At 51.5% G+C, this 17495-nt stretch overlaps 7 protein-coding genes and 1 non-coding gene across 8 annotated transcripts; 5 read left to right on the forward strand and 3 right to left on the reverse strand.

The window, feature by feature from the left end:
• Positions 1-80: 80 nt before the first annotated feature.
• BO72DRAFT_452512 (SDR family oxidoreductase) lies at positions 81-1322 on the reverse strand. The gene is made up of 4 exons (XM_040945739.1): positions 1161-1322; positions 786-1099; positions 344-714; positions 81-283 (listed from the first exon to the last, which is right to left on the reverse strand). Exons 1-4 carry the CDS (start codon positions 1198-1200, stop codon positions 247-249), a joined length of 762 nt encoding a protein of 253 aa, XP_040796681.1. The 5' UTR covers positions 1201-1322; the 3' UTR covers positions 81-246.
• A 688-nt stretch (positions 1323-2010) lies between these two features.
• BO72DRAFT_439277 (NAD(P)/FAD-dependent oxidoreductase) lies at positions 2011-3791 on the forward strand. The gene is made up of 2 exons (XM_040943406.1): positions 2011-2757; positions 2813-3791. The coding sequence occupies exons 1-2, from the start codon at positions 2306-2308 to the stop codon at positions 3657-3659; spliced, it is 1299 nt and encodes a 432-aa protein (XP_040796682.1). The 5' UTR covers positions 2011-2305; the 3' UTR covers positions 3660-3791.
• Positions 3792-4176: 385 nt separating this feature from the next.
• On the forward strand, positions 4177-5205 carry BO72DRAFT_452514 (zinc finger CCCH domain-containing RNA-binding protein). The gene is made up of 2 exons (XM_040945740.1): positions 4177-4596; positions 4680-5205. Exons 1-2 carry the CDS (start codon positions 4296-4298, stop codon positions 5006-5008), a joined length of 630 nt encoding a protein of 209 aa, XP_040796683.1. The 5' UTR covers positions 4177-4295; the 3' UTR covers positions 5009-5205.
• A 231-nt stretch (positions 5206-5436) lies between these two features.
• Positions 5437-7158, forward strand: BO72DRAFT_439282 (non-structural maintenance of chromosomes element 1 family protein). The gene is made up of 3 exons (XM_040943407.1): positions 5437-5678; positions 5772-6427; positions 6507-7158. Exons 1-3 carry the CDS (start codon positions 5549-5551, stop codon positions 6777-6779), a joined length of 1059 nt encoding a protein of 352 aa, XP_040796684.1. The 5' UTR covers positions 5437-5548; the 3' UTR covers positions 6780-7158.
• A 2315-nt stretch (positions 7159-9473) lies between these two features.
• On the reverse strand, positions 9474-9563 carry BO72DRAFT_t274. The gene has a single exon. It is a non-coding gene; the product is annotated as a tRNA-Asp (tRNA).
• A 1222-nt stretch (positions 9564-10785) lies between these two features.
• BO72DRAFT_520552 (uncharacterized protein) lies at positions 10786-11256 on the forward strand (the record flags this gene model as incomplete). Its single annotated transcript, XM_040949723.1, has 1 exon — positions 10786-11256. The coding sequence occupies one exon, from the start codon at positions 10786-10788 to the stop codon at positions 11254-11256; it is 471 nt and encodes a 156-aa protein (XP_040796685.1).
• A 147-nt stretch (positions 11257-11403) lies between these two features.
• Positions 11404-14731, reverse strand: BO72DRAFT_531741 (putative ubiquitin conjugating enzyme; the record flags this gene model as incomplete). The annotated part of the gene is made up of 2 exons (XM_040950390.1): positions 11404-14522; positions 14587-14731. 2 exons carry the CDS (start codon positions 14729-14731, stop codon positions 11500-11502), a joined length of 3168 nt encoding a protein of 1055 aa, XP_040796686.1. The 3' UTR covers positions 11404-11499.
• A 1207-nt stretch (positions 14732-15938) lies between these two features.
• Positions 15939-17153, forward strand: BO72DRAFT_531742 (uncharacterized protein; the record flags this gene model as incomplete). The annotated part of the gene is made up of 1 exon (XM_040950391.1): positions 15939-17153. The coding sequence occupies one exon, from the start codon at positions 15939-15941 to the stop codon at positions 17151-17153; it is 1215 nt and encodes a 404-aa protein (XP_040796687.1).
• Between the last annotated feature and the right edge of the window lie 342 nt (positions 17154-17495).

Consider the following 17495-nt stretch of genomic DNA (forward strand, 5'->3'; position numbering starts at 1 on the left):
CCACAATAGAATAGCTTAAGGTATGCTTTTGCAATTCTCCTTTATACCCCCCCTGTTATGTGATGAACAACCTACATTCCATGCTAAGTATGAAGGTGTGCTACACCTAATGCTTCTAAAATGTACCTGCTTTTCATCTTTCGGCTGATCAAAACAACTCTATCTTGATTCTTGTTCTATGGATTTCTTTGATAGTAGTATATGCTGACTGGCTTTCTAAAGTGGACGCAGGATTCGAGTGTAGATCTATTCCTGGAAATTCTTCAGGAGGGCGTCGTTCCAGCTGGGAGACGCATGTTAGTTAGAATTTCACACAATGGCAGATTTTTCCCCCACAACTTACTTCAAGAATTTTCCGGTCAACGAGCTCGGGGCATCCAGCACCAGCTTGGCCATGACATGGCTTGGTTGCTCCACCTTGAGCAGCTTGCCGCTCTCGTAGGCTCCTGTGAACTTGGCGTGCACCTGAGGCTCCAGTGTTGTAGCATGGTCCTCGCGCAACTGGCGCTGCATCTCGGTGTCAACCATCCCGGGGCGGATGGAAATGCTGGTGACATCGGGTTCCTCCTCGCCCAGGGTCAGGGCAAGGTGGTTCATGGCGGCCTTGGTCGCACCGTAGAGACCCCATCCCCTGTAGGCGGACACTGCGGCACCCGACGAGGTGAAGATGATCTTGCCCTTAGACTCCCGCAATGCTGGAAGACCGGCCTTGACCTGATTGTCGTGGGCTGCGTGTTAGCTCGCTACCGGGGCTTCGCTGTTCCATTTCCATGCAAGCAACTCACAAATGCGACCAAGCTCATGAAGTTGACATCGAATCCTTGCTTCCACTGTGTCGGGTCGGCTTCCGCAACCTTGCCGACTTGTCCGAGGATGCCGTGGTTGAGGACCATGCCGTCCAGACGGCCAAAGGTCTTGAGCGCCAGGTCGACTGACTTTTGTGCGAGGGAGAAGTCGGACAGGTCGCCGTTCAGGACCGCGACTTGCTGGGAGTATTGATCCTTGAGCTTCTGGAGGGGCTCCACGCTGCGGGCGATCACGACGACATTGTGCGATTGCGGCGCAGTGAGGAGGTACTTCGCAATGGCGAGGCCGATGCCTATAATAGAGATGAAGTGTCGGTCAGGACGGAGCTACTGGCTCGCGGGGGCATCAATTACCTCTCGAGGCACCGGTGACAATGATGGTCTTGCTCGACATTCTTGGGGGATCTAATTAGGTTGGTGTGACACGAGGAAGGCAAGAAGAACGTGCGGGGTGCCAGGCTGATTGGAGTGAAGCTGCAGCAGACACTCCGCGGAAGAAAAAAAAGCTGATCCCTGGGGCGGTGATGTAATTGAGGGGAACGTGGGGGTGGTTGTTGTTGTTCTGCCCGCCGCGGCTCGCTTCTGCTTCTTACTCCTTGATCCGTACCTGGGTGCATGACTACCTTCAAGGTTACAGTAAAGTAGAGTGCCTTCAATGGCAATTGTATCCTACATGACTCGAATGAGGATTGCTGGTTTCGGTCTCAATTCAAGAGGCAGATTTACTAGTACTACCGGTACCCTATGTATGAGAGTCCTAGAACAGCCAGGATGAGTTGCCACCCGGCCCATTGGCAATCGGCGGAAGGCTCCCAGGCTAAGAAACATACTATGAGTACCTTATGTATACACATGCAACAATGACAGTGATAGACTTGACAATGCCTGGTAACTCAATCATCCATAGCTTGTGATAGACAGACGGCCGTAACTTTGTGGCCAAGTGACCGAATACGGGTGCATTGGTTATGCACAACATCTGCAGCGCAAGACATATCTTGTCTACTTGCACTGCAGTTTGCTATCTGTCTTACGTGATCAATCTGCAACTGAATTCCTGGCGTTAGCTACTATATCTACAATGTGATCATGCAACAGCATCGGTCACTTCACCGAGCGCAAACGGCAGAATGATTTACCGCGGAAAACGGGTTCCAAACCTTGTTACTCCACTCCGGAGCGCAAGGCCGAAGTCGGGGCCCGGGGGGACTCCATGCTCACAGTGTTGCACCATCTGATTTGATGCTCATTATTGGCTGTGGCAATTGACGATAGTTGTACACCGGGCCGGTTCCTGGTGAGCAGCCGGTCTGGTATCTGATAAGGTCATTTTGTTGCGATAGATTATCAAATAGTCTGGTCTACCCCGCGAGATCTATATGGAGACATTCTCCATAAAGTGATCGGTTACCTGGGACAGAGTTCTATAGCCAGTGCTCTTGACTTGACCTATACACACTGCAACCGTCAACTATCATACAAAACTCTCATCTCTCACCATGGCAACAGTCATTCTTGGAGGAGGAATCATAGGAACCTCCATCGCCTATTACCTCTCCGAAGGCCAATCTGCAAAGAACATCCATGTGGTGGACTCCTCCTCCGAGCTCTTTTGTTCTTCGTCCGGCTATGCTGCTGGATTTATGGCCAGGGACTGGTTTGCCCCTTCTCTCGCACCATTGGGAGACCTTTCATTCAAGCTACATGAGTCCTTAGCTGCCGAGAAGGACGGCGCAGAGAAATGGGGATATATGAAAGGCAGTGCACTGAGCCTGGGAGTTGCAGCGAAGAAGGGAGGCAAACGTGGGGATGATTGGCTTCGCACAGGAACCAGCCGGGCAGAAACCGCAGCTGGATCAGAGCCACTCATTGCAGAGCCACCGTCGTGGTTGACAAAGCAGCATGGGGCCGAGACGCTGAAGATTAGTGAGGATGATGATACTGCTCAAGTGTAAGTGAATAATCCCCTTTTCTCTTCCACCGAAGCTATGACCTAACGTCATTAGTGATCCCCTGAGACTGTGCAAATTTCTCCTAGAGGCTTGCGTTGAACGAGGAGTCAAGGTTCACAATCCCGCAAAAGCTGTGTCTATTCTGCAAGGGAAAGATGGATCCATCACGGCTGTCAAGACTGTGAATCTTGAAACGAAAGCTGAATCTACAATCGCTTGCTCGAACCTCATCCTCTGCGCCGGTCCGTGGACACAGCGAGTCTTGCAGGAGTTGTTCCCCGCGTCTCAAGTTTCGCTCCCCATCTGTCCCTTGGCTGGCTACTCGCTGGTTCTACGCTCCCCACGGTACACCGTGGAGCACGAGCAAACGACATACAAGGGCCGGAGCCAGGCCCTGTTCACAACATACCCCCCGAACTGTGGCTTCTGCCCGGAGCTGTTCTCGCGACAGGGAGCAGAGGTCTATATTGCAGGCTTGAATACGAGGGATATACCCCTTCCGGAAAGAGCAGACGACTACCCCAAATCGATGGAGCAGAAGGAGATGGACAGGCTTAAAGCCGTTTCTGTCCGTCTTCTTGGAAAACTTGCGAAGGGCAGCTCTGAGGCTACCGATGAGATCACGAATACTGACGACTTGGAAGTCATCCGCGAAGGGCTGTGCTTTCGGCCCGCTTCAGAGCGCGGAACTCCTTTCGTTGGAAAGATCAATGAGAATCTGTTAGGAAAGAGCATTAAAGCCGCCGGAGGAGTGTACGTTGCGGCGGGCCATGGCCCCTGGGGCATTTCGCTTAGTCTAGGAACCGGCAAAGTTATTGCTGAGATGGTGAAAGGTGTTGAACCTTCGGCGGATGTGAGCGGTTTAGGTGTGAACAAAGTGGAAAGAGGGTCGAAGCTGTAATTTGATATTTACTGATTTAATTCCTGTTGCAACCCTCGGCAGCTAGTTTATGAAGATTGAACACACGGCTTTGGAACATTTAAACAGTTATTACCCTAGATTGAGATTCAGGAACATCACCGTGAGGCTTACATATATTATCAACCTATCTTTAACCCCTACGTTACAATCTAGTTTTAACCTTAAAACTATGAAATGCTATATGAAAGTGTTCGCAACCATTTCGCAGCCAGCTTACATTCTTCACCTCTGGGGTCCTTTTTCCACTCGGTAAATTCGAGAGAAACAGAAATAACCCCAGAGTTTACAACTATTATTAGCAGGTATATATAGTATATCGAAGCCGTTTCCTGTAGTTGGTCTAGATAGTTGATGCCAGCGATTGTAGCCTGAGGCACCAGAATCTTCTCCGGGCTTAGTCATTCTCACCGCCACGAGCTCGAGCTGTCCAGAAACTTCAATGAGAAGCTGGGGAAACCGTTCAGGAACAAACAACTCTGCCTCCGTGCCCTCGCGCGTTCATCTTCCTCACTTACTCTTACACTCCCTTACTTGATCTCTGAGCATCTACTCGCGTTTCTCTTCAGCCAACCTACCTAATCTCAGGATCATCGCCTCGGCGCATCACATAACACCATGGCTAACTACCTCGCCTCCATTTTCGGTACAGAACAAGACAAGGTCAACTGCTCCTTCTACTACAAGATCGGTGCCTGTCGACACGGCGATCGCTGCTCGCGCAAGCATGTCAAGCCCTCGTACTCGCAGACCATCCTGATGCCGAACATGTACCAAAATCCCGCCTACGACCCGAAGAACAAGATGAACCCGAGTCAGCTGCAGAACCACTTTGATGCATTCTATGAGGATGTGTGGTGTGAGATGTGCAAGTACGGCGAGTTGGAGGAGCTGGTTGTTTGCGATAACAACAATGACCGTATGTTTGGCCCCCTTCCCAAGCCTCCCTCCGCAAAGCTTTGGACTGCCTCAAATGACTAATGCCTGGATTTTCGCCAACAGACTTGATTGGCAACGTCTACGCCCGCTTCAAGTACGAGGAAGACGCACAGGCCGCCTGTGATGCGTTAAACTCCCGATGGTACGCAGCGCGACCGATATACTGCGAGTTATCACCGGTGACGGACTTCCGGGAAGCGTGCTGTCGGTTAAATAGCGGGGAAGGCTGCGTTCGTGGCGGCTTTTGCAATTTCATTCATCGCAAGGATCCCAGTAATGAGCTAGATCGGGAGTTGCGGTTGAGTACGAAGAAGTGGCTGAAGGAACGGGGACGCGATGCTCGGAGTGTCAGTCGCAGTCCCAGCCCGGAGCCCACCCGGCGGAGATACTAGGTTGTTGTTCTTGTTCGTTTGTGGGGGAAAAGGGTCCATGAGCTTTGGGATTCGTCGCTTCTTCTCTTTTTTTTTTCTTTCTTTCCATTTCTCTTAATCATCATCTGTATAACGATTTGTGGCGTTTATCGGGGAAGTCTGAACCTCATCATGACATTGTCACTTGTATTTTCGATTCCCATTCTTTTTTTTTTTTTGCTTTGGACTTGGTTGTCTTCTTCATAGTACCATGATGTCTAAGCTTTATCGCGATGCTAGTGCATTAATCTGGAATGAGATAATCATATCATAGACCCAAACCTGTCCGTATTCACTACAACTAAGACCATGGGGGCTTTTGGCGGGTAGCCTTTCTTCCCCCCAAAATCAATACTACCGAACGCGGGGAGCGCGTGCCGCATCGCGTCTTCCGCAGTTCTTTGTCCCCTCAATTTTCTTTTGTTAGTCCTAAGAACATAAAACAGCTCTGCTTCCATTCCTTCACCATCTCTACATGAACCTAGGCTCATTCAGAAGCTGTCCCAACCTTCTTTCATAACGATGGTCCGAGAAACCGGCCCCTACAATTACAATGACACCAACCGCGCCTTTCTCCAGGCCTTCATGGGCCGCTCGACCATGACCTTCGAGGAAGCCAAACCCGTATTAGCTGCGATCTTCTCAGCGCATGGTACAGCCCCTCGTCCCTATCTGAAGTACAGCCAGTCACATTATACTGTCTTTTAAGCCAGTGGAGCGATACTGACTGACCCTACTTCGATAGAGAAACAACCCGTCTCCCCCGAGGAAATCACCGAGGACGAACTACAATCCTACATCGCGACCGCTAATAACGCCATCTCGCCCTTCGACCTCGAGATTCGCAGTACCCTAGCGCAGATAGAAGTTGACCCGAGCCAGACGACGGCCGTGCCCCCGCCGGAGCGGGTGTATGCGCTGGTGAACACGACGAGCGACGCGCTGACGCAACTGGCGACGACGTACTCGGCGGACGAGATCGCCTACGTCAAGCGGTTGCTGGATGCAATGTTCGAGACGCATAACACGCGCCGCTGCGAGGCGATGGCGGTGAGTGGCATGCAGGCGTTGCAGCTGGCCAAGGTTTCCGGGGACGGCGGCAGCCAGAGGAGAGAGTCCGGGTTGCAATCGCAGACGACGCTCACGCAGGGTGCCACGCAGCAGCCGGACTCGCAGGCGGTCGGTGGGGTGGTGCAGTCGTTGACGATGTCGCAGGCGGAGGCGTTGCTGAAGAAGTTGGTCGAGGAAGGGTGGTTCGGGAAGAGTGGCAAGGGGTTTTATAGCCTCAGTCCCCGGGGCTTGATAGAGCTGCGGGGGTGGTTGGTGGCGACGTATAATGACGAGGCGGAGGGGATTCGGAAGATCAAGTTCTGTGCTGCGTGCAAGGATCTGATCACTGCGGTGAGTTTCTGTTTTGCGTCTCTGATACGCGCCGTAACGATGTGGCATGGGATAAAGGCTGACTTGGCGCTGGGGATAGGGTCAAAGGTGTGGTGACCGAGATTGTCTGGGAAGATTGCATGATCATTGCATGCACCACTTCTTCCGGTCTCAGCAGGCTGAGGTCTGTCCGGTGTGTAAGGATACCTGGCCGGGTAACAAGTTCGTCGGCGAGAGAGCAGTCACACAGTCTGATCAGGAGCTGCACGCCCGGAGAAGAAGGAGCTCGAATACCCAGCGGCCGAGTGATGCAGCTGGGTCTAGCACCCAGCTTGAACTTACACCCGTGGAGGAAGATGAAGGCAGTGACTGAAGAACGCGGACATCTTGGAATCATAAATGATCTCCTGACACCCCGCACATGCGAAGACATACCGCCGACCAAGTACTGCACTTCGCATGTCTGGCATTCGGGCTTTGCTCTTCGAACCTAACTCCGAAGACCTTCACAACATCCCGAGCGAGCCATGCAAATGGTTGCGTGCGTGGGAGCGCTGCTCGATCAGACAGTTGCCTAACGAGGCTGAGCTGTTTATCCTGACTTTGTCTCGAAACTATAGAAGCAATGCCACCGAAAATGCAGCAAGCAATGCATCCAGCATCCAGCCCCTGCGATACAAGTCCGACTTTGACTTCGGAAGCTGTATACAGAACATGGATATCACTTCGCTTACAATGAATAGTATTATTATAAGATACCATGCGACGAGTTTCTGTTAACTGACTACGCTTTCGGATTTTGTGAGATGAATTGAGTTCACTCAACAATGGAGCTTCCAGTATATCTCACAACGAGGTTCAAGGTTCCAAGTGGCAGCTTCCAGAAGGAGCAACTGTAGCCCGCCGTTCGGTAAATATTTCCTGGCCTTCGCAGAAGCATCATAAGCATTACAACCATCATCATTATTATTACTAGTATCAATCATCTTTTCTATTTTGTCTTTGCTCTGCTCTACAAAACAGCGATGTTGACAGATTCGATTTCTCGAACCAAGGTACTCAATCGCTCGAGGTTCTACAGTATACTTTCCGCCTGGCGAAAGATCCCAGTATCTGCAGCAGGGAAACTGGTCATTGGGGGTGTGTTGATCAGTAGTGGTCTACTGGCATATTGGTATCTGAAAGGACAGCAACGGAATGAATACACGCATCAGAGGCCTACGGCGAGCAAAACCGTCCAAGACGCGAAGTTTCGACTTTCGACAGACTGCCATTACATATCTGCCAGCGAAGCTGACGAGCGGCTACGTGCTCACCAAGCACGTCTCATAAGTCCTCGGCTTGTGTCATGCGGTGCTGACTGTCGACTATATCGAGTGAGCCATGGAAGTCATATCGAGGGTTCTCTAAGAGGCTATCGTGCGGCCGCACCCTAGACTTTTGGGCCATCTACAACGACCACATGTAAGCAGCCCTTCGAGAGACCGCTCTGACAACAATTTTTCTGACCTGGTGAACAGCGACGTTCCCTTGCGCGATCATCTTTCGGAAACATTGATTCCCTCTGTAGCATGTGAGCTGGATGAGGTGTACTCAACTGAACCATTACCAGACGATGAATCACTGAGGCAAGCCATACGGCGTGGGTTTGGGGCTGAGAACAATAGTCGGATGGCCACCTTATTGCGTCCTCGGCAAGAACTTCCTCAGCATACGGCCCCAGACTCACAAATCACACCAGCAGCTGCACCTCTTTCGGGTGCGAAACAAGCCCAGGAGGAAATCAGCCATAAGGCAATAAAGTTGCATACCGCACCACCCCCTCAATTTCCAGGGGCTACGCGTGACTCCAAGAAGGAGCCCACCCGGCGATGTGCTTTGCTATTAGTCTAGGGCATCAAGATTGTGTTTTGCATGTGGCATCAACCGGTAATTGTCGCGCAGTACTGGCTCGCCGCAGTAGGCGAAGGGGAGAATCATGGACGGCCACGGTGATCCCTGTGGACCAGCACTGCGTCAATACCGCCGAGCAAATGCACGCTAACTTTGTGCATCCAGGAGGGTCGTAAGTGCTTAGAATCTGGCCGCTTCTGGGTACCCTCGGACTCTTAAGGGGCCCCAAAAATTTGCCTGGAGCGCACAGCTCGGATGATGGTGCCCGGACGATTCCCAGACCGACTATCTTGCAACTCACCCCTGAGCCACTGGTGACTAGTGTTGAGATTGAGCCTGAAAGTGGGATTTCGTTGTAATGGCCTCGGGTAGACTCTGGGAGTGCTTAAGTACCGCGGAAGTTGTAGCACTGGTAGGACGATGGATTGACGAGCCGGAGAACATAGGGACTGAGGAGGGTCGACAAGGATGGTCCAAGTACATTAAGTGGGTGGGCTTGAGAACAGTGTCCAATCGTGTCCTGACCGGCCAAGGAAAATTGTCCCAAAGAACTTTTAACCTCGCGAGTCCAGATGAAAAGTTCGTATTGGAGGACGGAAATGCCGCATCTCATCTTATCCGGAATGCTCTCGGAGGGAGGCTGCAGAGCCAGCCCTTGAGTGCTTGGATCAGGTTTTCGCTTCTGTGTGGCAGGGGGTATCCTGCTGACATGACAGCCTCGGTTGTTTTCTTTGGTGGCAGACCCAGAGATGTGGGTGCAAGGATCAGAGGTCTGGCGGAACTAGCAGTTGGATGCAGGGGTTTGATTGCAAGGTTGCTCGTTGACATCGCAATGAGGTGTGCTGAATTCGCTCAAGTATTGGCTCTAGGTTAGTGATGGACTTAGTATAGAATCGATCGTAAGAATTATCTCCTTCATCTCGTGTGTCCTTCCCTGACCGACTCATTGTTCGTTATACCAATGGTGGTTTTGCTCTCAACGCTGAATGGCCTTCATACATCCATGCTGACGAGACGGGTTATGCACGTCTATACGTACCTGCCCCAATCGAGGTGGTCCACACAACCCGATTCTCGCTGGTTCAATAGAGGAGAGGGGGGATTAAATTCTCAAGCGTGCAGGCGCAAAGAGACCAGCGTCTGGAGCCTCTCATGCAAAAGCAAAAAAAGAAATCTCCCCGACTGGGAGTCGAACCCAGGTCTCCCGCGCTTGTTCCCAGGTGGGATTGACAAGCGGAAATCATGACCGTTAGACCATCGAGGATCGGAGGATGTATTCTCTGAATTAGATCAATTACATAACCCTGATGTTATGTCAGAGTGTGGCATTCGACCATGCTGACTTGTACTATCTTTGCATTCCGGTCTTCTCCAAATACCGATTAGACAAATCTAAATATTCGAAATCAATTCATCAGCCAGCGTCCACCTTTCTCACTTCAGTAACCATGCTATGCTCTGCAGCATCATCGTGCATTTACTCTGCCACTTTCATCCTTGTACGCTGCATATCCCGCGCAGCTTCCCAAGCCAAACAAACAAAACCTTCCACACCCACCGAAGACACTTGGGAAAGGTTCGCCTGAGGCTTGATCGGACCCAGTTCCTGCGGTGCGTACCATGGAGCAGCGGACCCGTACTACCATACATGCTGATCTGCTCCTGATTGGTGGTCGCTCCACTGCGTGCCGAGATCCCAGCCAGCGAGCCCGCCTATCATCATTTTCCTTAGCATCTACTCAGATCTATAGACAGGAGATATCTGCTTTGACAATAAAATTGTTGTATCTAATCGAAAGGAATACGTAAATGGTCCAGCTCCAACAAACAAAGCGCTACCTGCACACACACTACGACAATATATCACACGGTCCTGCCCCGATGGCAGAGCCAGGCACTAGTATATACAGCCCAGCAAGTGCAGCAAGTGGAACCCCGACGATCTCAGATCTAAATCCGTTTCCTGCTCTAGATCAACTTAGTGTACATTCCCCTGTTGATCTCTATCTATATTCTAGAGGGTGGGAACCGCTCGGGTCCAGTGTGCTGACTTTTCGCTTCATCAAGCCCAGCCCATGCGTGCTTCTTTGCTGCTTGCTCAAGTTGTCTGCTTATTGCTCTTCTCAGCAATCGTTCTTCGTGCCAACAGCCACTGTTTGCTTTCTGCTATCGAAAATTAAGTCACTCATTACAATTGTTGCAGTATCCAGTCGCTCGTTACTTCGAATTCATTAATCCATCCTATTCAGTATCAACACTCTGTCTCGAAAACCAACAGTGCAGTCATTCCCTAAGACTTAAACAAAGCAACCAAATATACCAACAGCGTCTGACCGTGAGCCCCTTGCAAAATCCATCCCAGAGAATCAACCATCTAACCTCAAAACGAATGCAGTAATAACACTCGCAGCTAGAGCACCGTCTAGATCCCAGCCCAGAGCACACAAACCCACCAAACCCACCAAGCCCCCCAAACAAACAAGACAATGCACCTCCTCTCCCCCCTCAGCCTCAGCCTCAGCCTCCTCATAACAACAGCAACCACCTTCATCCACCAAGCAACCGCCTCACCAACATCGCACACCCACTCCCAAAACCACGCCCAACGATCCCCGCACCTACCAACCCAAAACAACCACCGCCGCACCTTCTCCCTCCTTCCAACCTTGAACCTCAACGCCCTCGACCTCACCAAACTTTCGAACATCGATCTCACCAACCCCAATAGCAACGGCGAAGCGCTGGACACGCTGAACGAGGTCCTTGACACGCTGCCGCTGGCGATCGAGTTCTGGGCCCTGAACCGCACCGCCGGGGTTGTGGGGATGAGTCTTGATATGGGATTGGCGGAGTTAGCGGATATTGGGCTGGTGAGCCTCGGAAAGCAGGGGGCCGGGTCGCGAGGGAGGAATGCCAAGGTGCATGTTAATGTTACTATTACTGGGCTTGTGGATTAGGATCTAATGGGATCTGCTCAGTGATTCTGGGTCTAGCAAATGGACTACATAATAAATAGGTGGTTGTGTTGGATGGATTTGAGTCCTGGACTGTACATGTAGCCTTGGTGTCCGTCTGGGCAATAAACCGTAAAGGGATGCGCATGTCTGCAGTGTTGCTTCGCCGGGCTCAAGTATCCACCACTATCCACCGTCTCTCTGACTCCCTATCTTAGTTCGAGATAGAAGGGGAACGCAGTCTCACTATGCTGCTTGCATCTTTCCAAAGTCTTCCGGCACCTTCCAGTTGTGAATGCTACACATCCTGATGAATGCGTTGACGGCCTCGCGCCAGGAGTAATCGTGCTTCTGGTGAGCATCCAGGCGGGCCGGGTACGGGTCCTTGGATGAAATGAGGAGCCGCACCTGCAACAGGACGCTCTCCATGCGATACAGCGGATTCCAGCCGGAGCTGGTGAGCAGGTCCATACAGATGGCGCCTCCGGCGGTGACATGGCCCCCTCCGCCGGCCGCGAGCGGCACAAACCGTGGTCTGACGACGCGAACGAATGGGGGAGAGTACGGGAATGAGGGCGGGAACCGGATTTCCAGGAGAATGCACTTGTCTTCGGTGGCGGCCAGGTCCCGTGCCAACGGTAGGCTGGGATCGAAACTGTGCAGAGCCACGAGCCACTGGTACGGATTGTCAACCCGTTCGGGATCGATGTACCAACCAAGCTCAGCCAAGGAGCCGCGCGCCTGGAGCGCTGCGGTGGCTCCCAACTCCCGCATCAGTCTTGTGGTGGCCTGCGAGGTGGCGTCGCTAGGAGGGGGCAATAGCTTGATATTGGCGGATCTTAACACGCGCAGCATCTTCACCGCCAAGGGGTCGAGGATCACGCAGTCACTGTCATCGTCATTTCCTTCGAGCAGGCGGCGATCCTCATCGAGGGTCGCGTCGCTCTCATAGCCAGCGTCCAATTTGCGACCACTACCACCATCACCACCGACTGAGGTTCTCTGTGCTTGAGAAAGATGAGTCCGTACCCCGGATAGAGGAATTGTGACTGGTACGTCATTCTGACCGAGAGCCGTTCGCTTGGGATCCTGCACATAGACGTCTTTTAGAATCTTGCGGCTGCTAGTATTCGCCGCGGGCCTGGAGCATTTCACAAAAAGGTACCGAGGCATGATCCATGATATCTCCTGCACCACATACGGCGATGTGCACTTGAACTGCTCTGGACAGTTGACAACCTCGTTCAATGAGATTGCCATCGTAATCCCTAGCTTGCTCGACGGCCAGGACCCCTCGGCGCCATCCCTTATAGAGTAGCCATCAGAGAGCCGGAAGTCCCGGGCTAGATACACCCCATCCCCGAAACTTCTCCCATTGCGACATTGCTCGAAGTGTAGGCCCTGTCGAAGGATACTATGCCAGCTGCTGACTGGGGATCCATGCCAAGCAAAGAGAGTGGGATATTGCTTCTTCGACGCTTGGACCTCTCGCTCAATCGCCTCCACGAATTCCTGCTCCTTGTCTGGGGTCCCTTGAGCGAGTCGAAACTGCATGTGACCCTCCATGCCTGCAACCTTGTGCTCTGGGTCTTTGTCATAAATGATGCAGGATCGATTTGACGAAACGATCCATCGCAAAAGGTACAGTGCGGCGGGGGAGATGCGTTCTTTCCACGCGTCGAGAGACCGATGGCTAGAACTGCCTTTGATGAACTCGACCATCGAGGCAACTCCCGGGAGCGTATCGAGTAACCTCACGAGCATCACCTGCTTTTCCGCCAGTGTCAAGTTATCGAAGTCTTTGTTGTACAGCGTAACCATCACGCTTGGAGATCCGGACTTTGTGGGCTCCGGATTATCCTTGCCCTCGTAGATAGGCCCTGAGAGAGTGTAGGAACCATCATCGTTGTGCATGCGAACACAATAATGAATTGGAGTGATTATTTCGTTCTGGTTTCTCAACTTCCTTGTAAGAACAATCCACTCGCCGACCTTTAACTCGAGTCGTCCCTGCGGAACGAGCGTGTCACCAACCAGTTTTGCCTGAACAGCCTGTTTCGAATTCAGATTCGGATTGGGGACTTTGAGAGGAAGGTCGAGACAGTCAGTCAGCGATTTTGCCTTGGCACGCCGGTAGGCGAAGGACACGAGTAGATCCACGACCTCAGGATGATGCACAATCTGCCACTCCAGCTTCGGTCCCTTGCCACATTCTAGATATTGGAACAGACAGAGCCGCTTCGAGCAAACGTACGGGTTCAGTGCCTGGAAGCTGGCAGCGGTCTTGCAGTAACATACTAGACAGAATTCGCTGGCACGGGTGAAGCGCCGGAGCGCATATTGCATCGCAATGCGGGGTAAGGACAGCCTCTTTTCGTCCCGAATGCATCGGAGGTCATCTTTTTGAACAAAACCGGGAATCCAGGTACTCCAGGCCTCTTCCACAAAATACTTCGGGTCTCTATCATCTTCCATGCCGGGTTTTGTGCCTTGTTGAGTATCATAGTAGTGCTCGGCCCCTGTCCAGGAGTAGCCGTGATCGATTCTAAGCTGTATGAGGTCCAGCAGCCGTTCGTTGAATAGATCCGTAAGCATTTCCGTGACAAATGAGGATCTCAATCGCCCGAGAGCAGGATCTGCTGTGGGATCTGGAATCGTACCGCTCGTGTCCTTCAGTTCTTGTCCGGGGGGATGGAGAGCTTTTAGGGTAGACGCCAGCATGGGCTTATACGAGTCGCAAAGACCGACGTACATTTGCGGCTTCTGCAACGGATTAGATCGAGCCTTATCGTCCAAGCCGTAGTACTTGTAAGGGTATTTGATGAGGAGAACCAAATAGTCGGATGGAGAGACATTCCACAATTGAAGCGCATCGTTGGAGATGTTCAGCCGAGCAACACGACAAGAGGTGACTACGATGACGCGGCCTTGCATGTCGCCCAGAACTCCAACTTTGATTCCGGAATGTTTCGCAGCCTGAAGGTCTTTTCGCAGGCGCTCATGAACCTCGTGCCAGTCGGGACCGTGGTCCGTGTCCAATTCCATCTCACCGTCGGTGTCGAAGTCATAACCCTCACCCTCGGAGCTGGCATCCATAGTATTGTCGTCGCTTTGACCAGTTAAGCGGTCCAAGAAGCCTTGGAGAAGTGCGTTCAGAGGCCGGCCATTGTATTTAGAGCCAATAGACTGAATTGTCTGGGCAACAGGATCGGAGATACCTTCGTCGCCCCAGATCAAGTACTCATGCTGAGTCGGGTATGCGGATAGATCTAGTGGTGAAGCGCTTGGTTAGCCGAGATCAGGACACTGGAGTTTGCAAGGAATGTAACTTACCTGGAATGAGGAGTTGGATACAACTTTGATGACCAGTTGGATCACTGTAGGTGAAAGTGAAGGTGTCATCTTGCCGAAGCTCGAAGCCAGTCAACTGAGGATGAGAGGCCTGTCTAGCGTCCCGCAAGAAGTCGGCGCGAGGCATGCTGATAGACTCAGGAGGTAGAGATAGAGAGGGGTGAGGTAGGAGGAGAAATGATGAAAGAGAGATGAAAGAAGGATGGAACAAAGGTGGTGGTCGAGGCAGCGGAGAGACAATCCGTGAGATAGATAAAGCCTGGGCGGATGATGCAAAGTAAGCAGCTTCCTAGTGAATGTAGCAGCGACAGAAATAGAGCATGTGTTGAAAGCTCTAGACTGTGCTCAATCTGCCTTTTCCAGTAATTCACCACTTACGCTAGTCCACGATCAAAGCAACAGAATTTATCGAGTCCCTTTGACGATGATGACCTCAGACGTGCAAGGCTGCGGTCGTCGACTTATTTCTCCTGGTAAATAGAAGGAGGTTCCTCTAATTTTGCCAGTGATTGCACGTTGAATTATTCTAAGATTACTGAGCAGATTTGCGACTTGATATAGGAGTGCCTGAGCCAATGACAAGACAGATTCAGTAGCTGTGATCTCTTTATTTTGATCGGACAAAGGTGTATGGTGCCAATAGGCTCAAAGCATCGCCGGAAAGTCTTGTTTTCTGCTTCAGAAATGAAAAGGAACAAAGAACAACGAAAACCAAGGCACAGACAAAAGAAGACTGGATTGTCTATCTACACAGTAGTCCGGGTGTTAGAGGAATGCAGTCCGACTAAGGAAATAGCATTCGAATGATTTGTTATTGTAAGATTCTGTAGTTCGACTCGGGAAGTTCGACGGATATCCGAAAGCACTAAGAGGCACTGCCGCGGGCTGTTTCGATCATTCGCCGCAAGGTGTAACTTATAGTATACTATATTACTTTCTCAGTCAGATTGGCGATGCGGTAGCTCAGAATGATTCTATAGGGCAACTGGATCTAAACTCCAATGTTTGGTAAGTGTACTACAGTTCCAACATGATCCAAAAATAGTTAGCAAAGCATTGTAGGTGTAAGAGAAAGCCCCACCACTCAACCGACCGAGGGAGTGTCTTTTCTCCCCGAAGCGGAAATTCTGTTCGTATTCGTTCAGTTTTACTTCACACTTGCAGCCATGCAGTTTGACTTTCGAGGCAAAAGCTTGGATTGGGCCCACTGAATAAGTGTAACCTCGCCCCATAAAGACCCTGAAGCCCTCTTCACTCTCCAATTTCCCTTCAACGTTGTTCTCCCCCGAGCGCATTTGGGAAACGTCCGTCGCCTTTCCTCGCTATTATTCACCATGCCTCTGAGCATACATCTCAACAACCAGAAGCGCTGGTACTCGGGGGGTGAAACGATAAGCGGTCACGTCAAGTTCCAGTGTACTCAAGCGACCGAAATCGAGGACATCCGGGTGAGCTTCACCGGGCGCACCAAGGCCAAAGTCCAGAAAGTCAAGGGATCGGCGGCTCCTTCAGCCAGCTATCGCAGCAAATGTGTGCTGTTTGAGAAAGAGAGAATCCTGTCGCATCTCGATGGCGGAAAATTGGATCCAGTGACGTACGAGTGGCCATTTACTTTCACGTTTCCTGCCTATGTTCAGTCGCCAGGCCCGTCATCCGGATGGTCCGAGAAGCCTCCTTTCCGCAGCGATGTAAATCACCCGCTACCGCCGTCGTTTGCAGCAGAGACGGGGGACTCCCTTCGTAACTTGGAATGCGTGATCGACTACCGAGTACAGGCTGAAATATCCAAGCCACAGAGAGGTCTCCTGGGGAAGAAATCAGCCTTGTTCAAGGAGACGCAGCACTTGAGATATCTTCCCTCAGCACCGAACGCGGAGAAAAGCGGTGACCAGTCTGCCCTTTATCGACAGCAAAGAGAGGAAGTGTTCGAAATCCGCAGTATCTTGCTCCTTCCTGAAAACAAAGGGCGAAGTTTAACCTTCCAAGAGAGATTCCAATCATGGGCTTCGACCAAACTGCCCCGTTTCAGCTTCAAAGCGACGTTCTCCTATCCCACTTGCGTCAAGCAAGCATCGACTATCTCATGCTTCTTAGATATCCTCCCATTTATGGAAGACTCATCTGTCGGCCAGCCTCCGGATATTGTATTGCAGTCTTTGTCATTGTGGATTGTCAGTCAAACCGCTGCTCGGGCTGCGCCTTCTCTGATAGGAGCCTTGTCAGGACAGGTGGACGAAAAGATCGACTTGCTAAGTCAAAGTCATATCGCGATGCCTGTTATGGGGACTTTAGATTTGTCCCAAGCCTTCGGATCACTGATGCTTGGCCGGCCGGACATATCTTTCAGCACATTCAATCTCAGTAGATCCTACAGACTTTGCGCATCCTTTGTGTTTGAGTGCGCTGGAAAGTTGGTTGAATTCAATCTCACCGATATGCCATTTGACGTGGTGGCCCAAGTTGAAGCGACAATGGAGGAAGAGGCACAGAGTTCTTGCGCGCAGGGCTCTCCGCCGCCATATGACCCTGCTTCTAGCATATCGACATAGAATGACAAAAGATAGACGTCTAGCCCCGTGTGGACGGTGCGACGTGGGCTTCAATCGTTGTATCGGGCCGGGCCTTGACAATACGGTCGGATTGGAAACTCCCAGATGCAGGGATCGCATGAGGGTGGGATTGGCGATTCGAGAGTTGGCTCTGGTGATGCTATAGCTGACTGGATTGCAAGCTAGACATGGGTTGAACCCTGAGCATTTGTTAAATTGCGAAATACAATATCCTCGTCTGCTGCCCCGGGAGGGAGCCAAGCCTCCGAATAATCGCTCAGGCGCTGCAGAAGCAGCAGAACCAGTTAAGCATGAACTATATTCATATTCATGATATGATCC

This window comes from Aspergillus fijiensis (assembly GCF_003184825.1).
Source record: "Aspergillus fijiensis CBS 313.89 unplaced genomic scaffold BO72scaffold_71, whole genome shotgun sequence".
Taxonomy (NCBI): Eukaryota; Fungi; Ascomycota; class Eurotiomycetes; order Eurotiales; family Aspergillaceae; genus Aspergillus; species Aspergillus fijiensis.

What these genes read in the sequence shown, in the direction of transcription:
- BO72DRAFT_452512 (XM_040945739.1), bottom strand. Translation starts at nt 1,200, where the DNA reads ATGTCGAGCAAGACCATCATTGTCACCGGTGCCTCGAGAG. An exon ending in TGTCACCGGTGCCTCGAGAG is followed by an intron (nt 1,100 to 1,160) that starts GTAATTGATGCC and finishes TCTCTATTATAG; the next exon opens with GCATCGGCCTCGCCATTGCG. An exon ending in TCATGAGCTTGGTCGCATTT is followed by an intron (nt 715 to 785) that starts GTGAGTTGCTTG and finishes CACGACAATCAG; the next exon opens with GTCAAGGCCGGTCTTCCAGC.
- BO72DRAFT_439277 (XM_040943406.1), top strand. Translation starts at nt 2,306, where the DNA reads ATGGCAACAGTCATTCTTGGAGGAGGAATCATAGGAACCTCCATCGCC. An exon ending in GATGATGATACTGCTCAAGT is followed by an intron (nt 2,758 to 2,812) that starts GTAAGTGAATAA and finishes TAACGTCATTAG; the next exon opens with TGATCCCCTGAGACTGTGCA.
- BO72DRAFT_452514 (XM_040945740.1), top strand. Translation starts at nt 4,296, where the DNA reads ATGGCTAACTACCTCGCCTCCATTTTCGGTACAGAACAAGACAAGGTC. An exon ending in TTGCGATAACAACAATGACC is followed by an intron (nt 4,597 to 4,679) that starts GTATGTTTGGCC and finishes TTTCGCCAACAG; the next exon opens with ACTTGATTGGCAACGTCTAC.
- BO72DRAFT_439282 (XM_040943407.1), top strand. Translation starts at nt 5,549, where the DNA reads ATGGTCCGAGAAACCGGCCCCTACAATTACAATGACACCAACCGCGCC. An exon ending in TGCGATCTTCTCAGCGCATG is followed by an intron (nt 5,679 to 5,771) that starts GTACAGCCCCTC and finishes CTACTTCGATAG; the next exon opens with AGAAACAACCCGTCTCCCCC. An exon ending in GCAAGGATCTGATCACTGCG is followed by an intron (nt 6,428 to 6,506) that starts GTGAGTTTCTGT and finishes CGCTGGGGATAG; the next exon opens with GGTCAAAGGTGTGGTGACCG.